Source organism: Azolla caroliniana, unplaced genomic scaffold (genome assembly GCF_043228905.1).
Source record: "Azolla caroliniana isolate FFs.n. ecotype wild unplaced genomic scaffold, voAzoCaro1.0.p SCAF_6, whole genome shotgun sequence".
In the NCBI taxonomy this organism is placed as follows: Eukaryota; Viridiplantae; Streptophyta; class Polypodiopsida; order Salviniales; family Salviniaceae; genus Azolla; species Azolla caroliniana.
Window position 1 is genome coordinate 2,242,408 of NW_028230441.1, and position 19,243 is coordinate 2,261,650.

Below are 19,243 nucleotides of genomic sequence, written 5' to 3' on the forward strand. Positions count from 1 at the left end.
ACATCATATCACCTACATAGCAAATCGTTGCAATTTTGAAGCATAACAGAACATAAGTTGCCCACATAGTAAATCTTCATAATTTTGAATGAAAACAGAACAATTACCCACATACTAAATCTTCATAACTTTGAAAGAAAATAGAACAATTCATTCACATAGTAAACCTTCATCATTTTGAATTAAAACATAACAAATCGTCCATATAGTAAATCGAAAGAATTTTAAATCAAATTGCTTGCGTGAGTGTGTTGCCTTATTTATTATCTTTCACCAACTTGAGATTGAGAATGGTCGTACTAATAGAGTCCCTAAAGAGGAAAGAATATGTAGACTATGTCACATAGAGATAGGTGATGAGTATCACTTTACATGCAAGTGTCCAACTAATGCCGAGATAAGGGCGAAATACCAAGACATACTAGGACCCTCTCCCACCCTCTCCAAACTATTAGATACCCCGGATATAAAAAGACTAGGTAGGTATATCTTAGAGCTAAAACAACATAGAGAGAATAAGCTACAAAATGTTAACCATAACCATTTGAATATTCACCAACATGTAGCTAATGAATCTTTTTAGAATAAGGGGAGATGATGAATGTGGACACACCTACACCGCTTGGCCCGTCCCTTGCTGAAGTAGAAAAGCAAAGAACAACCAATTTCCCTCAGATGTCGGGCTTCAAAGCAACTCGACGTGGAGTAGAAACAATTAAGAAGATAAGGGAATGTGAGTTGCACCGCCTAGAAGCTATGGTTGGGGTACCTTTTACATTGGGACCATGGGCCACATCCACACCGAATGAAACTTGGATGGAAATGAAACTAGGCCTAGTATATAGCCATTTCCTTTCTAGAACATGTTTCTTACTAGCAATGGGCCCGGTTCGGTTTCTTGAACATTTTATTTTATTTTATTTTTACTTTCGATGAATGGGTAAATACCCCATTTTTGTTGTAAACCAACTGTCTCATGGGCCAAATTTAGTCTTAGAAGACGTTAATATATCTTTCTTTATTTCTCTCTCTCTCTCTCTCTCCTTGATTTCTTTTCAGTTCGCCACCAATAACTAATTTCCTCTACCAATTATTAACTTATTAGCCGCACTATTCGGTTAGAGGTATATTCATACATTTCTTTCCTTATCCATGGAAGTATACGATATTTATGAGAATACTAACTGAATTTATTATTTAGTTAGTTAATATATTCAATTGAAATCAAATACTTTCTAGGTCTCTATCCCTTCACATAAATAGTTGAGACCGATGAACTCCAACATCATTTCTTGTCTCTGTGAGACTTATTTTTTATAACACATTGTGTGACTTTGTAAATTTGTTCCTTTTATGTAGATGAGGTTGTGACATCGCCTCATATTACATATGATAATTGGTTGGTAAAAAGTTATATTTGAAAAAAGTCTTGTGAGTGAGTGGGAAAAAACATATAGGAAAACATAACTCATTATTTTCATTTGGCAACATATAAACCAACAATAAACATCGTATCCAAAAGTTTAGTGAGCATGTGAGTGACGGGTATCACAACATAGCTTCTTGTGGTTTAGGGTTAAGATGATTAATTTCAAAGTATTGCACATGCTTACATTACCTGTTGACACAATTGACACATGCTTGCACTGACAAACCTATGTATTAACAACGGCATTATTTCAAAGGCATCCATCACTTGATATAGAGAATGTTCCCATGGTGGGGAGTCAATTGTTTGTAGGGCTTTAGGGTTAGAATGTGAGAAAAGCAAAACAAGTGACCAAATCTTTAACTAATAAGAACCTTACAAGGCAAGTCAAACTTTAGAGAAGTGAGAATGATAACAGAAAGGAACCTTACGAAGACGCAGAACAAAGTAAATGCTACCCAAACACAAGCTCAGCAACAAAAAAGTTTATTGCCATGCACAACGGAATGTGTCAACAAATCTACCAACATATATTAACATCTATCACAAAGTTGTTCGGCATAAAATGCCATAATCCCTCAATGAGTGACATGGGTTCTTCAGAACATGATTTCAGTCGGCAGATCGCAAGGAAAAAAATAAATAACCAAAGAGTTTTGGTTATTGCCGAAGAAATGAAAAACAAAGATCTCATTTTGTTACCACAGCAATAGTAATAGTAGTAATAGGGCTTTGCTTATTGGGGCTTCTCATAGTAATAGTAGGCCTTAACACTAACTACGGGCAAAAAAATTATTTCTGATTATAAAGCTAATTATCTAGCTATGTAATCATCAGCCCTCCTACTGTAATCAAATCTCATGTGAAATAGTAATATTTATAGGGCCTTTTACCAATATTTATGTAGCTTATATTGCTAGTATATATAAATATTATGTATATATATATTTCTAATTCCATGTAATCTAATGCATATGCACTGTTCATTCTGTTTTGCTGAGAGCTTGTTGTGGTTTTTTAAGAAAGCATCAAGAAGCGAGCCTCCTGATGGTTTTTTGATACTATGCTCCTCCATACTGCTGATTAGAATGATAATACTTAATAATACTTCACTCTTTTACTACATCCATCTCTTCCTTTGGCCTCTGTTCTCTTTGGCCTTGTTGAGACCATCAAGACTATTACTCAAATGTTTATTCTTGCTGACACTTTTCCCATCTCTCTTGGGGGAAGTAGTGTTGGGTTCAACCCCAGAAAGCACATTGCTGCCTTTAATAAGGTCTCGGTCATTCCGTTTCTTACCGCCTCTGAGAGTACTATTATCCTCGATTTGCTCTGAATCATTATTATGCCTTCCAGTTGCTTTGTCATTATCGTTAGAGTCCTCAACCCGATCTGAATATGAATAGCTGCTCCTAACAGATGAATTGATTCTGGGTCTTCTAGTAGGTCTAGTAGGAGAAGTGAAGACCATATTGATTCTGTGAGTATTATTATCCTCGATTTGCTCTGAATCATTATTATGCCTTCCTGTTGCTTTGTGATTATCGCTAGAGTCCTCAACCCGCTCTGAGTAGGAATAGCTGCTCCTAACAGATGAATTGATCCTGGGTCTTCTGGTAGGTCTAGTTGGAGAAGTGAACACCATATTGTTTCTGTCTGCATATTTTTGTGAGTAGCCAAATCGTGCTATGTTGGAACCTTTCAGAGGTTCCTCTTGACTACTATTACTAGTCCTTAACCTTGTTGCTTGTTCAATACTGCTACTGCTCCATCTAACATGATCTGTGTCACCATTCGTTTTGCTATTTTCGGAGACTGTTTTTTGTCCCAACATATTATTAACGCCTGACTCTTTAGGATCACAATCACTCATAACATCCTCCGACTTGGAGCTCTTCACCTCAGCATACCCATATTTCTTCCCAGAGTCGTTCAAATTCACATGCTCAAAGGAACTCACTATGTCACAGTAGCTTATATGTGCTCTTCTCCTGTCTTTGTTCCGTCCTATCAAAAGTTCATTTGGGGAGTTCTGAGACTTACAGCTCTCGACATCCGCATAGCTATTATGTTCATTTTCCAAAGAGTCCCTCGTGATGGAGAGCTCAAAGGAATCTGTTAGCCTTGTGAGTTCTTTCCAAGGTGAAAGAACACATTTTGGCATCTCGGGAGAATCTGCAACCTCAACAGGACTCATTTCCACATTATATAGAACATTGCTCGTCACAAATGTCTGCAGAGAAGATGCATCTACTTGTCCCGTAACCTGATTTACTTGCAGAGTTCTAAGGTCAGATATCTGACAAATCAAAACAAAAGAATCATATATTGATGTAGACCACAGGGAAGCAGTATATAGTGAATCAGCTTGCAAGTAAAGAAAGCCTTACAATTCCTTGAAGAACATTGATCTCTTCTTGAAGTCTAGAAATTTTTATTTCCTTCGCATGACAATCATTGATACACAAACTCAATGTCTGCCAAAATAAGAACATCACGTTTCAATTGTTTCCTTCTTTTGGCTGCATTGACAAGGAAACTCTCATGTTCTTACCTTGTTTACATCTTCAAGTGCCTCATTCCACACATCGGTTACAGTATCCAACTGCATTACAACCATGTAAATTTTGAATATATAAATAAGACTCTCCGGTTAGAGATTCATTAAACATTTGCAGGAATAGATGTCAATTTTACTGAAATTTAGAGCTCGATCTACATCTAACTAGCCACCACTATACTGTAATCAGCAAAAAGTTGGCATTTGTGAACAGTTTGCCTTATTCTACAATATATGCTATATCACACCTACCATAGAGATATAATTAGCACTCCTTAACAATGTTATCACTCTGTAAGTTAGCAATGTGCCATTCTACAATATACGAGCTATCTACACATACAAAAGTTAGATGGAGATATAATTTATCATTCTGAACAATTCACCGCTGTACGATGTGACTTCATGATGTTACGTGTATTTAAGTTGCAATTGACTTGACAGATGTAAGTGTCCTATCTAAAGTGCAAGCATGATCAAGCGTTGTATCTTCTTGTAATAATCGTTAAACCCTCAAATAAAATCGTGCATACCCTTTCAGATTCCTGTTTCACATCACCGGAATCCCTCAGCTCACTTTCCCCTTGAATTGAACGATCAATCTGAAAACAGTTACGTGAAACTAATGAAAATGCTGTAATCATGTGATTTTTCTTCATAATTAAATTTATAGCTGCAGTTTTTACCTCATCCTCTAGGGTTTGTTCAGTCACCCGTATCGTTGAGAATCCATTAGAATCCACTGGATCTTCTAAGAAAAAAGGAGTTTCTAATTCTTGGGGATGAGTTGAAGAAATGATATCAGCATAAAGTGCTTCATTAGAACGACCCCCTCCACATAGATGTTCTCCGTACTGCTTGTTCCAATATAAAGCGATAAAACAGCGTTTAAATTCCTAATACTGTGGCACGACATGCAAGGCAAATCTGAAACACTCGTACAATTCAAACACAATTTACTGTAAATAAACCATTATTATGGTACTTAGTTGAAGTGTCTATAGCAGTTTTTCATCCAAAATATATAGTAGGATTCCATGAACTGCCCGTCAGGAATATCTAAATTTGAGTCTATAATCATGAAAAATATTAAATTACTGCAGCCTAACTCTGAACATAGCTTGAAGCTAATATACGGCACACAAAATGAGTATACGTTTTACTGCAATAACGAAGTCACTCATATCATTGGGAAAGGGTCGGAATGTAATTGGAAGAAGTGACTCAAAAAATATTGCACAGAAGATGACCTAAATGCCTAGCTATCATGACTATTATAAATCTTTCGTAACAGTACAAATCTAGAACAAACATTCAGTGATAAATCCTGCATCAAGGAATTTGACACTGGATATCAATAGCTCCTGATATGCATAGACGTGTACTTTCATCCTAGAAATTTTTTGATGAGCAGAAGATTTAAATGAGATGAAACTGAGAGAAAATCAGGAAGATTAACATAGTGTCTGTAGGTGGTTTAGAAAAGCCACCTGGTTAAGTGGAAATCCGGAACTGTGGGATTGCGGAGTGTCCACCTCATTCAGCTTGGCAAGAGGAAGTGATGGAGTGAGAGAACCATCTAACTGCTCATCGTTAACACTGATCGATGGACATTCTAAAAGTCTCTCTAAGAACGGCCCTCTCTGAAAGGAATCCGGGTCTGATTGTGCATGGTTTGCCTGATTATCACATGGAATAAATTCATCACCATTACTCGAATAGCTATTAAACCTTGAATATTTCTTGTTGAAACCAGTAGCGTTCGTCTCTGCTTTCTGCAATACTTGAGGCGTGGCAAACTGCTCTAGAATTACAGAATCACATTTAGGTGTCGCTTCATTCATTCCTAGGTTGTGGTCAGTGGTGCTCCCAGAATGACGACCACAGAAGGGAATGACATGCTCTTTCCAGAACGACAAATGTCCTTGGAGCTGTCTTATTTTCTCGTGTAGAAGTTTGCATTCTCTATCCTGCCAGAATTGAGTCATAACAAAACGTTAGAAAGATTTTCATCTAATGTAGCTAAAGATCAAATCAGACGAATAGGGAACGGTTAGAGACCATGGCAAACTGTGAGAAATTAGCTAGTTTTGAAGTACATATTTCTCTCCCTGGACATAGATTTGAACATACCCGATCTTGGAGTGCAATCTCTAAGCTTTTGATCTTTTTGTTGTCTTTCTGGCTCAGAGCAAAAGCTGCGGCAACGGCAACAGCAACTATAAGTGCTCTCTGAAGTGGAGTAAAGCGATTCCAAAGACAATATTCTTCTGTTCTTAACGTCACATAGTCAGGATCCACAAGAAGACCATCAAGAGACATCCAAGCGTTTTCAGATTTCTTAGGTCTGATCTTAGGTAATCCTGACCGATTCTCAGGGAAAAACGCCTGTAACATATCTCCTCTATTTGTGAGAGGACTGTGCAGGTTCGATCTGAAGTTAATATAACCATCTTTTCTGATCCTACATGTGGTGAATTGAGAGGCTATCTTGTGAAATGAAATGTCTGTCGCTGGAAGAACGATAGGATTGTGGACAAAACCTGAGGGATTTTCGTGCAGTACAGTGTCAAAAATATCATTTTCTGTGCAATTCTCAGGTGTTCCTTTTCCCAGCACTCCAATGTTGATGCAGTTCTGATCGAAACCTTCTGGTTCTGGTGAAGATTCCTCTCCTGAATGGTAACCGCCGAACATTGGCTCTGTGTAATACAGACAACAGTTCCTTTTTTTCAGATGGAGAACTCATAATGTTAACTACATTAAGTGATTAAAATAATCCAAGATAGAAGTAGCTTCACTGTAGAAGATGGGAGACGGGCAAGTAACAATCGAAATGTAACCTAACCATAAGAAAACTGAAGTTCCAGCGAGAGAGACGACTCAATTATCAAAATGTAACCTAATAAAATGAAAATAGAAGTTCAATCAGCTCAGACAGACAGATGACTGAATCATCAAAATGTCACTTAAAAGGTAGAATGGAAATGCAATTCTGAACAGTAAGACAGACATCGAAACCATAAAAAATGTAACCTAAAGGAAAGAAGAAAGAGTGTGGTCATTCAAAACTGTGGTCTCATTTAATGTCATCAAAATCAAACGTAAATTAAGAAATCAGAGAGAAAGCAAAAAAGAATGCGAAATGCTATCATTAGAAAGAGATGAATCAAGCGTCGTATGTCTGGAAACTCAAACGGATTATTCTTCATCCAAATGTGAAGCACCCGTCGAATGGAAGTGGTAGTAACCAAGCAGAATAAGAAAAAATAGAATTTGCAAATGATGAACAAATCAAACTCGAGAGATGGTGAGAATGATGTCTTTTCTAAAAATACAGAAAACCAAATGCTGGCATTACCTTAGTGAGATGGTGACGCAGTAATAGGGGAGCGAGGGATTTGATCAGCAATGGAAGCGAGCATCCATACGGCAGAATACGGCTCTTTCAGAGTATATCACGGTGTGGAGTCTTTGCGCGGCTTCCATGGCGAGAGAGAGAGAGAGAGAGAGAGAGAGAGAGAGAGAGAGAGAGATTCTAGTATCGTCCTGGGAGGTCATTTACGTGTCTTTAAAGAATGCACTGTACAGAAGCTTCAATGGAGCGAGATTTAGGTATTGCCATGGCAGGACAAATGTGACCTACGGTGGTGGTCTTCAGACAAACGCACTGGTGTTGAATGTTGAAGGTTCCATGGCAGAGAGAGAGAGAGTGCCGTGAAGTTTTTGAATCTTCTGTAAATGAAAAGTTAAAATTATAATAAAACGAGGCATTTTTTTGGGGGTTGTGTTTTGTTGTCATTTTTAATCGCCCGGGGAATTTTCGACCGTTCGCAGCAAAGAGAAGAGAAGAAATTGGTGGGGATGGATGGATGGGATACATACATACATACATATGAACGAATCCATCATCAGATCAGATTTAATTATAAAGGCTTGTTATTACCCTAATTTACATATATAGCCACATAATAGAACAAACACATTCATAAGAAGTTTTAATTAATTAAATGGCATGTTTTTTTGTTAAGCTGAGGGAAAATACTGCCAGATAGCTTCTTTTTTTACCTTCTTATTATTCCCGTTCTAGCCCGCCTTCTCAAATTATAGTGTCGAGACAGAAGTTCTCCCTCTTCTTCGTCTCCTTCACATGATTTAAATGATTTAGTGCCAAGCAACTTTGTCTCGGTTCACGAGTCAAAGGATTAGAATGTGGAGGCAGAAACATAGGTTGAATTATGTATGTGGTTGTTTTTTTTCCGGGTTGGTGGGACACTTGGGGGACAAACTATGTGACGGGTATTCGGGCTTTATATGTAGCATAATTTCATTGGTTGGAAAATTAGTGTGGAGTTGGACCCTATAGATTTGCAAGGTTGTGCTCATTTTTATTTAATCAAGACAAGCAACAATGGGTCCTAGACACCACTTACAATAGAACCCCAAGTCAAGCTCGACCAATAGCCCAAGCGTTTTTAACTATCCACACTATGTGAATTGTCAACTTCTTATTAACCTTCAATTAATTAAGAGTGGGCGGCCCTCTAAACCTACTAGTTGTAGCATTCTCTTGTAATTGAAACTTGTATGCATGAAGTCCATTAAAATGTGTTGATTCAAAAAGAAAAACAATGGGTTGGAGTGCATCGCTCGAATGAAAAGTTGTTTTCACACATTAATGTACTCAAGTTTAAAATTTAGGGTGACATGTTCTAATGGTTTGTCTCTCCAAATGTTTTTCAAGGGCCAATCACCTTCCAGACAAGCCTTGCCAATGTGTTCATGTAAACATAACTTATGAGCACTATAATGTTCAACCAAATTACGAAAAAGCTTTCTGGTTTTTTAAGCCAATAAATGCAATCAATGGTGGTGATGAGTGCATTGTTGGATGTTTGGGTCAAAACAATGCTTTTTGGACGTTCCAAACAACAATGTGAGTCAAGGTAGGGATCGTGCATAGACTCTTTTGTACTAAAAGATACCAAGCATCCTTTTTTCGAAAAAAATAAAATGAAATAAAATATACCAAGCATGACCGGGGAAGAGATGGCAATCCTCAATTAGCTTCCTCAAGCAAAGGCAACAAAGGAACATAAGCCTTTAATGGCCTTTGGATGGCAGATGTCTATGATGGGTAACAAAACACATTTATCATTGTGACTTCCAAGAATCCACACACAATCATAGAAACATAATGAAAATAAAGTGTTGACATCACGAAAACAACATAGAGAAGAAAGTTATTACGAATAGTTATCGCAAAGACTAAATCTAAATAATAATCTAACGAAAAGACCTTAATCTAGAAGCAAATCGATTTCTTTCTGTGGAAATACCTAAAGAGCTTGCCTCTCCTGGTGCTACAACTTATAGGATCACTAACAACTGCAATCAAGATGGGATCCTCCATGAAAACTTTTGATCTTCTTAAAAAGTTTGCAGCTATATGCCCTTAATCAATGCAAAATAGGGCTTATATTTTGCTTTCGCATGTGGCATCAACACAATGGGTTGGTTTTTGTTTCATCCATCATAATGCCCACAATTCTATTGAGAATAGTAGTAGTATTGTGGCACATGCAAATAGGTAGAATGTGGTTTGCTATCGCGTTTTGGATGAAAAAATAAGAATTGGAGTGACCATATATATGTATGTAACCCATTCCATAATGCTCCATGCAAACAATTATGTTTCTCGAGCAAAATCACTAATGGACATTGATACCATCCCAAAATTTCTTCCGGTGTTTATATATTCCTCACCAAGCATGGTTTCTTTGATCCAATGAATGTCTAGCGTAGTACTAATATTACAAAGGTATCTTCTTATATTTGATTTATTTCCTCAAATGGCCTTGCATCATTTATTCTTTTGTGTGTGTGTGTGTGTCGTGTGATAACCAAGAATATCATGATTCATTACCATTATATACCCCTTGATTGTTCTTAGTTAAAGAAAAATTTGGTGTAACCATTATATACCCCTTGGTTTTTCTTAGTTTCTTATAGGAAAGCTCATCACATATATTGGGGTATACTCATCACATATATTATCCTTCTTAATTGTATAGCACATGTGAAATTTACTATCTTCCTAACTTAGTCACCTATTTACATGCTCATCAACCATAAATATTAGTACTCAGTTATTATCATGTTCAAACCTCATCTCCATCTCAATAACTATTAAGGTTCCGACATATATGTAATTTAAAGGTTGTTTGTACTCTTGAAGAAAAGAAAGAAAAATTAGCTTCTCCTTGAATGGCTTTGCTCAGCATTGCAAAAAGTGCTTCATGTGTAATAACCTCATGTATAGAAGAGCGATGAATCTCGAAGACATCTAAAATAAACATAAACTTGATCGATGGAAGCTGAGACCTAATAGGAAAGTTTATTCCCTTTGTGTTAACTCTTCTCTCTCTTTATCATGGTTAAAATGATCCCATATACAATGTTTTCCCATATGACACATTTCACATATACAAAACATGTTCTCTTCTTTTGGAGACATGGTATGAATTGTTTTGCTTGCCAATATCAATCATCCTCTCTCTCGCTCTCACAAACATATACTGGAATGCCACATTCACATCGAAAAATCTCCCAGGATGAGGACGGGAATTTGTATATAATATATATACATATGTATGTATATATATGATGTTTTCGATGATGAGTGTATAAAACAGGGTTTTTCAATGATTTAGAAACCAGAGACATGCCCTAGAGGAGCAGATTTATATTCTTGTTGAGGATGATGATGATGAATATGGTCATCCATTGCATAAATGGAGGCACATCCTCTTGAAGGGATAATGAGGGGCCTCAACTGAGGCCCTTGAACCACATCAAATTTGTCAAGCGATTTGGTACCGTATGATGTCACCTGATTAGTCATCAAAGTAGAAGAGTTCCAATTTGCAGTCAGTGGTGATGACATAGAGATTGGCTCCATTGATGATAGCATTGAACCTCTAGTTACTAAAGTCTCCTTGGATGGAAACCTTGTTGTCTTGTATCTCATCTCTTGCACAGATTTCATCATCTCCAAGATCTCCTTCATGTTGGGTCTCTTCACGGGGTCCTTGTGAAGGCATGAAAGCACCAAATCTGCGACCAATCTGGCCCCCTTCGATGGAAATTTTCCCTGTAGCTTCGGGTCCATCACCAGGAAGAGCCGTCCGTCATCATTTAAGAAGGGTTTTGCCCACTTCAGTAGGTTTTGTTTCTCATCCTTTGATACCATCTCATCCATGTGTTGTTTGCCACTTAAAATCTCTAGTAAGATCACTCCATAGCTCCACACATGACTTTTCAAAGTAACTTCACCTTTCATGATAGTTTCTGGAGCATTATATGCATTCATCTGATACCAATCCATAAATGAACTAAGTTACAAAGAAACCAAGGTTTTACATGCTACATTGCAAGTATAAATGTAAGCATATATTGGTAGAATAGGCCTATTAACTCGTGAACAGCCATACTCTAGGTAGGCATGGTCTGAACACAGATCCAGGGTATAACCAGGGCTCCATTAACATAGTATTAGTGTATGCTTGTAGCATGCTACAAGATTGATATGTATATGTATGAATCTCCATCTTAGATATGGATCATCCACATCAACAACATATATATAAAATCTTACCCTTGCATTGCTTGGCCTGGAGTAATCCCCATGCTCCAACATTCTCTCAAATTTATTGCCCACCAATTTCGAGGTGTAGTCTTCATCCACTTGGAAATGCGAAGTTCGTATATCGCAATACAAACCCTATATTTGAAGGCAAAGAAAACAAGATCAAAATAATGCCTCTACTTGAACAAGGGGCACTCCTAGGTATACCAATTAGCCCTTCTTTTATCAGCTTACCTTCTCTGGATACATTTCATGTAAGACTGTGAGCGAATGTGCCACCCCGCATGCAATCTTCATCCTCGTTGACCAATCTAGTGCCGAGACCCCGTTAAACAATATGGAACTCAGGCTTCCTCTAGGTAGCATCTCATAAACCATTGCGTGTGGAGCATCTAGATCACCACTGGTGAAGCCAATAAGCTTACAAAAGTGTGAGCCATGTCTACGACCCATGACCGATATATCTGATACCATTTTGGAAAACCCCTGTTCATAAACACAAAACCAAAAGAAAGCATTAATAAGCTGAAGTATATATGGCATGCCATTTCGTAAGCTCGTTGAGAGAGAGAGAGAGAGAGAGAGAGCAGATGGTTGTGCATTCTAGCACTAAATTCCACTGTGGCATCTGGTGAAGTAGTGCATATAACCCTAATTGAGGAGAGAGAGAGAGGATCAAATTACCAGGTTGTTATGTACCAGCACAGCCAGGATCTCCTTAGGCTTTCCATTCACTCTGAGTGATCCAGCATAGCATATTCCATCACCATAGCTAGTTGCATTAGGGGAGAAATTGTCACATGCTGAGGCCACTTCCTCATATGTAAAGTGGGTTAATCCAGGGATGATGGCAGTGGCGGGAAGCTTAGGAAGCGGGAGAGGTTGAGGATCGACGGCTTTGTGGGCATCGCATCTCTCCGTGAGCATGCTTACACCAGGATTTCTTGTCTCATCCAAAGGTAATGTTGATGAATCCATGGTACTATGTGATACATGGCTCATATTACTGCGTGCACCCATTGACATGGAGGATGTGGTCGATGATGAAGAAGATGATGGTGATGTGGATGTGGATGTGGATGACATTGGACGGGGCGATAAGGGGCGGGCCACATGCTCGCTCGGGAGAGGGAGCCTGTAAGCATTGCTCGCGGATGGAGGGGAAGGAAGCGGCATGGGGGCATTAGTAGAAGAAATCACATGATTGTCCTTGATCCCATAGTTAAACATGGTGTCACCATGAGTAGATGACCTGAGAAGCTTACTAGGATTACCACTGCTTCTGGTGTTACGGATGAACCTTTGTGCATTCTGGATGGCTCGGACCCTGCTCCTAAAGCTCCGCGGCGGCCGAGCCGATGGAAGGATCGGATGGCAAGAAGGGTTTCCGGGATTAGGCAGGGATAAAAACTGGTCAGTTTCGTTCATGTTCCCGGGGGGTGTTGTTAGATCGGATTGAAGTGTTTCACCACCGTGAGGTCTCCGTTTGGGCTTCTGGATCACAGAGAAGCACTTCATGATGGTGATGATGATGATGATTATGATTATAATTATAATTTATGATTATGATTATGATGGGTAGCTATAGAGATGGGAGGGTCTTACACATGTGTGTGCGTAAAATATACAAACACATATATATATATATGTATGTATGTATATATGTCTACTACTAAAGGTGGGTTCTTTCTTTATAAATTGCGGAGCATTTCTCTCGCATTCTCTGTTGTGTGTGTCTTGTCTGCCTATAGGAGGTTGAAACGTTCTCCTACCCTTTCTGTCTCTCTTTCTCTCTATCTCGCAGAGACAGAGACATAAACAAACAGAAAACAGAGAGGGACGGAGGACGGAGGTAAGAGTCTTAAGAGATTGAATTCCAATGCACTACCTCCACAGAGAGGTTTCGCCTTTTTCAACGTGAAAGGGAGCAGGGGCAGGGGGGCAGGCAAGTCAGGATTGAGGACCAGTCTTCTCCAGACAGAGAAACCAGGTTTAATCTACATACATACATGCTTCATTTATGGCTGCCTTCTTTTTATTATCTCTTTATTATGGTATATCATATATGCATTGCATTTATATTCATACATACATACATCGCATTCGGCACCGGCCAACACCCACCGCCCCCCTACATTCATCCGCATCCTCGGACAACAATTGAAAAATGTCTTCGGGTAAAATAACATTAGATCTACACGGAGTTCGTCCTCTTAGGTGATCTTACCCCCCCCTCTCCTTACAATCTCATGTCCCGAGTTTCAAGTTTAAGACCTCCACGACATGGGGAGATTTAAATATTTCTTCGTATGACAATTCATTCTCGTGTAAACCCCTCGTCAACTAGACGTAAAAGCTGACATGCTCCTCTTAGATTATCTTCCCCATTTACAATCTCACGATAACTTAGTTCTCATTGCTTTGAAACAATGTTCTTATTGTTTCTAATGCATTTACACCCCCTCATCAACTAGACTTAAATGTTAACATGCTCCTCGTAGATTATCTTCCCTATTTACAATCTTGTGATGACTTAGTTCTCGTTGCTTTGAAACAATGTCCTTATTGTTTCTAATGCATCGCCAATACAATGTGTTGATTGATAGCATTTTTTAGATATAACCTTTGTTTAGTATCTTTTTTTAATCTAAATCAAGCTTTGATTATAGTTGTGGTTAGCAATAGCATACATACATGAATCAAAAGAAAATGCAAACAAATTCAACTACATACCCCTTTTAAGAAAGAAGGTTCTATATTTTGTTTGTTCTATGATGCTTCTCTAATTATGTATGTTCATGTCTTGCAAAGACCATCACCACATAGTTTTTTTCTCACTTCCCTTCCTCTCTTGAAGGAAAAGGAAATCAACCTTTCACAAAAAAATTAATGATCCATATTCACACGACAAGACATACTAGTCTCTTCATTAAAAGATTCCATCCATGGTCACACAAAAACTCTATATTTGTAGAAAGCCTACATCCTAGTTGTAAACCATTACAATAAGGCTCAAAAAGCTCATAAATGTGGTACTGCTTTACTAGATGATGGTGCACGATTTGGGCGACAAAATGCATTGTGACAAAACCTTCCCAATTCATTTCTCTCTCTCGCACCTCATATTCCCTTCTGACAATAGTACATGCATTCACAAACATTATAATGAACAAACATGACGTACAATGACTTGACAATAAGTACAATTGTGAGGATCCTAATGCATGGGTAATCCATTTAATTTGTTGTAAGTAATTGTGACGGCGAGGATTCTAAGTAATTCATTTTTTCTGACACCAAGCCATAATTAATTTCCATAAGGCAAGATAGGACTACCTTATTGGTTGACCAAAACTTCCTCTCTCTCTCCATTGTAATTAGCTTTGTTATACTCTACTAATCCTAGGCCTTGGGTTCAAAGCTCGATTTTAACACCTCTCTGTTAATTATCCCATACATATTTTCCTTAATTTAGGACGTGTGTTTGTGGAATGTAGGGGTTGCATATTTTCCTTTTGGTCTCCGCCACACAACGTTACTAACTAAGCTACATCCATCTAGGTGCCATTGTGGAATGTAGTGGTTGAACATGATCTTCTAGTCGAACAACCTTACCAACTAAGCTACATCCGTTAGGTTCTCTCTCTTTCTCTCTCTAGCATTGACTCCTTAGATGTAGTAGATATGAGAATGCTATTTCTTTATGTTTTAGATGTATTGTGCCATGAGTTGAGGATTAAGGATGACAAATATTGTGTTAATACCATACAATGCCTAAATGACACACCAAATGTGCACCTTATGTTGACATGCCCCATGAGCTCGTGTCAAGAAAGATAAGGACTACTGTTATGTATAGAATCCTTCCACTTCCAATCTCATAGAGTTCAATTCATATAATAACAATGATGTTGGATATAATGTTTGTGGTGGTTTGCATATAGTCTTATTAGTTCTCCATTCCTCAACACTAGGACATCTATTAATTAGTATTCGTAGGCATCAACATATGTCGACACAAAGTGTCTACACCCATATATAAATGATGATGTGATGTGTGCACAATCTACGTGCAAACACTCAAACATCTAATCCTTGAATATAAATACACATTAGAAGTTAGAGAGATTATTATTGTATTTCTACATAAATTTGATAATATTCACTTTTAATTCTAGTTACTTTCTACTTGAATACATAGACCAAGCAAACCATCAATAGTTTCCTCAGAGTCTATATGGTTGGAATTTTTTCAACAATATGGTATCCATTAGAAGTTAAGGATGTGTTTGGCATAATATTTAGCTCTATCTATCTAAAGAGCCCAATAAGCATTTTATATTGAAGCATTCCCACCAATATCACAATTGGACGTGTACACTAGAAACCTTGAAAGGTGTATCTTTCAATATTGCCAATCTTACTGGTGTTTCAAAAGTCGCATTTGCAATCCATTGATGTATGCAATGTTTTAACAATCATCTACAATACGACACGTAAAAGCTACAACAATAGCGATAGATTTGATGTTCCATTGAGTAAAGATTGCTAGGTTTGATACTGATGAAAGATAACTTTGGGAAGCATATACATTTATACATTAACTAGCTAAAAAACAAGATAGATGCAACTTAAAGCAAGACATACCAGATTCAATCAAAACTATGTACTGTTCATACTACATAGTAAAATCACACACATGTTAAGATATATAATATTACATGGCATGTTCTATTAGAAATGGAAAAATCAACCCTAAACTTGGAATTTAAAAATAAAATAAAATAAAATATTATTATTATTTATAAAAAAACTAAATTTGGAATTTATAGAGAACTAAATATAATTAGAGGTCCAACATCACAACATTATCCCTCTTTTTCCAAACAATTTGTTGTGATTAAATTGTATTTCTATTTACTCAATTCATATAGGCTTCTATTAATTGCATTCAACTCGCTACCACTACTTTCAAAGTCCCAAGGATACAAAGTTATGAGGCTCTAATTTGTAAATGTATCAATACAAGCTAGAATACATAAATACATATCTATGCTAGTACTAAAAAACGAATTACATGTTAATTTGAACAATTGACAAAAGTTGCCTTTACTTGTAGCTATATGGGAGATTGAAATAATGGTATATTAGATGGGTACCAGACGACCATCAAATTGTTTCCCACAAAAGAGTATGAAATTTGTAAAAAAACACGCTAACAATGGTTCATCTTTTAGATTTGCATGTGCTTGAAAAAAACAAATTGTGTGCCAAATTTCATACGATCATTCATAGGTGGTTGTGGTATATTAATGAAGTTTTCTTTTGTTGAGATACACATAAGGCTCGACTCTTTTTTTTATCACGATAACTTGTTGAGCTATAAAGTAAACATATAAAGTAGCTTAATAGACCTTACTTTTGCTATAGGTTTGTGAACTCACCAACATCAAAATTGTTTGCTTGTGTCTAATGAATTTTGTGACCTTTGTGACTTTATTCAGCTTTCCATTCATGTAACTATGTTAAAACAAAAGGTGATACATCATTTCCTTTGACACTTGAAGTCATTGAAATGCAGAGGCACACAATTACATATATGTACATTTGTATGCACACACACACACACACACACACACACACACACACACACACACACACACAAACGTTCTTTGGTTTTTGTTGCTTCTTTGTTTGGTGAAAGGACATTATGCTATGCCTTGAGGCTTTGCCTCATAGGATTTTGAATAAAAATTATTTTGAAAGTTTGCCATTTGAAGAGTAAGGCATGTGATAATAGGAACATCTATCATTAATATCCCCATGTAAGTTGTATTTCGCATGATTTTCCGAAGGTTCAAATTTCAATCCTATTTAAACATTTGTGACATTTATCGTGGGGTGTATACCATCTTTATTGAGGACGAGAAGAATTGATACTAAGTGAGATTGGTGCTTTGCATATGATGTCCCTAGCGATGTCATGTACATTCAATTTGATGAACTTATTACGATTTGAAGCTTTCGAGTTCAAATATACTAGCCTACATGTGAGATAGTGTAAGGAGGGTTGGGGGGTGTACGGTGCAATGTTATGACATATTTATATGCCTCCTTCCAATCTATTCAAAATAATCAGGCGCATCACAAAATTTGCAACGTCAAACTCCATGGTCAATTGTACTTACATCTAAACGTAAATGCATGTTTTCTTATGATAGGTAATGGCCAAAAACAATAAAAAAAACAAGATAGGTAGACATTCTTCCACAAGTATGTTGCACATATGGATTACTCTTAGGTGCACATGTTGTGCATCTTGGATTCAAGGAGACATTAAAACATGTAACCTAAACATCTTTCTCTAGTTCATACTCGAACTTTCAAGCAAACACGACACTACATTCCAAATCACAATGTGGGAGCGATGCATACTTATCATTCGTCATCGTCGAACTTAATAAAATATTCAACCAATGTGCTTTTTTCAAAGAAAAAACAAATTAGAAAGTTTCCACGTTTCTCTTAGTCCTTGGCAATTTCATTATTTTCATGCAAATGTTCAAAAGGGTCAAAAAAATGTATTTAGTTTTCAGTTCCTATATGTTATTCCGACTTTGTGATTCTCATAGTTGAAAACGTCCGTAAACTGCTAACCAACACCATTATCATCGAAGAGTGAGCAAAATCATGAGCCTTTTTAATCTCTTGAAAGTAAAAGATCAATTCAAGCACGTGTACATTTTCAATTTTAAAGACGACAAGACAAGAGCATATTTCACAAAAAAGACTTGAACAAAACAAAAATGTGCCATAGAGTGCCTCTCAATGTATATCCACTAGAGCACATAGCTATCTTCTTTATATGCATAAATATATAAAATTATACAAACATGGGATAATATGTATAAAGAGAGGAGTTTTTGGACATGATGAAGAATATTGAATAACTTTTCAATGTGTGTAGTAGGGGTGTTGTTTCAATGTCTATCGATTCCCAATACTTCATTTGCAAGAGGATGTGGTCAAAGATGTTGGATGGTAATCCAATCTTAATGGGGATGGATGGTGCTCGGGGAGTTGGCCTATTATTGGTGCTATTGAAGTTGACGTGATGGTTTGGAATTCTAACACATGAACTTGAAATGACTTTGAGAAATCAATTTAAGAACCTTTGAATCCGTAAAATGGATGTTGATGTCTATGTGAGGTAGACATGGAATGAATTCTTTTATCACATATGCATATCAATGATGCATTGTTTCAACTCGGAGCACATAAATTACATTTAAAGGATGGCATTTCCTTCAAGAAATGTTTAATGAGACAAGGATAAGTAAGGATATTCACATCTATTTATAAAAGAGATTTTAATAAGCAAATATATATACCTCAAATCTATAATGGGAGGGAAACTTGAACGCTTTTTACAATATGACGAGCCTATTGATCAATATGTGTGGAATAAGGTAATCTACGAAGAAACATAGCAACATATAATTATGTATACCTAATTACGCATATAATTAGGTAATAATTGAGCTTATCGATGGATGTAGACAATAATTGTTAGGATATTCTTTACTAAACGAAAGCTTTAACA

At 37.1% G+C, this 19,243-nt stretch overlaps 2 protein-coding genes across 2 annotated transcripts; both read right to left on the reverse strand.

Annotated features, from left to right (window-relative positions):
- Nucleotides 1–1,945: 1,945 nt before the first annotated feature.
- LOC147862529 (inactive rhomboid protein) lies at nt 1,946–7,508 on the reverse strand. The gene is made up of 8 exons (XM_087321537.1): nt 7,354–7,508; nt 6,126–6,694; nt 5,483–5,962; nt 4,679–4,846; nt 4,526–4,594; nt 3,987–4,037; nt 3,823–3,909; nt 1,946–3,731 (listed from the first exon to the last, which is right to left on the reverse strand). Exons 2-8 carry the CDS (start codon nt 6,687–6,689, stop codon nt 2,550–2,552), a joined length of 2,601 nt encoding a protein of 866 aa, XP_087177663.1. The 5' UTR covers nt 6,690–6,694; nt 7,354–7,508; the 3' UTR covers nt 1,946–2,549.
- Nucleotides 7,509–10,373: 2,865 nt separating this feature from the next.
- LOC147862530 (putative serine/threonine-protein kinase PBL2) lies at nt 10,374–13,221 on the reverse strand. The gene is made up of 4 exons (XM_087321286.1): nt 12,325–13,221; nt 11,875–12,126; nt 11,650–11,775; nt 10,374–11,364 (listed from the first exon to the last, which is right to left on the reverse strand). The coding sequence occupies exons 1-4, from the start codon at nt 13,156–13,158 to the stop codon at nt 10,702–10,704; spliced, it is 1,875 nt and encodes a 624-aa protein (XP_087177412.1). The 5' UTR covers nt 13,159–13,221; the 3' UTR covers nt 10,374–10,701.
- Between the last annotated feature and the right edge of the window lie 6,022 nt (nt 13,222–19,243).

What these genes read in the sequence shown, in the direction of transcription:
- LOC147862529 (XM_087321537.1), bottom strand. Translation starts at nt 6,689, where the DNA reads ATGTTCGGCGGTTACCATTCAGGAGAGGAATCTTCACCAGAACCAGAA. An exon ending in CCGGATTTCCACTTAACCAG is followed by an intron (nt 4,847 to 5,482) that starts GTGGCTTTTCTA and finishes TGGAACAAGCAG; the next exon opens with TACGGAGAACATCTATGTGG. An exon ending in AACAAACCCTAGAGGATGAG is followed by an intron (nt 4,595 to 4,678) that starts GTAAAAACTGCA and finishes AACTGTTTTCAG; the next exon opens with ATTGATCGTTCAATTCAAGG.
- LOC147862530 (XM_087321286.1), bottom strand. Translation starts at nt 13,158, where the DNA reads ATGAAGTGCTTCTCTGTGATCCAGAAGCCCAAACGGAGACCTCACGGT. An exon ending in TGCTGGTACATAACAACCTG is followed by an intron (nt 12,127 to 12,324) that starts GTAATTTGATCC and finishes GTTTATGAACAG; the next exon opens with GGGTTTTCCAAAATGGTATC. An exon ending in CCAGGCCAAGCAATGCAAGG is followed by an intron (nt 11,365 to 11,649) that starts GTAAGATTTTAT and finishes GATTGGTATCAG; the next exon opens with ATGAATGCATATAATGCTCC.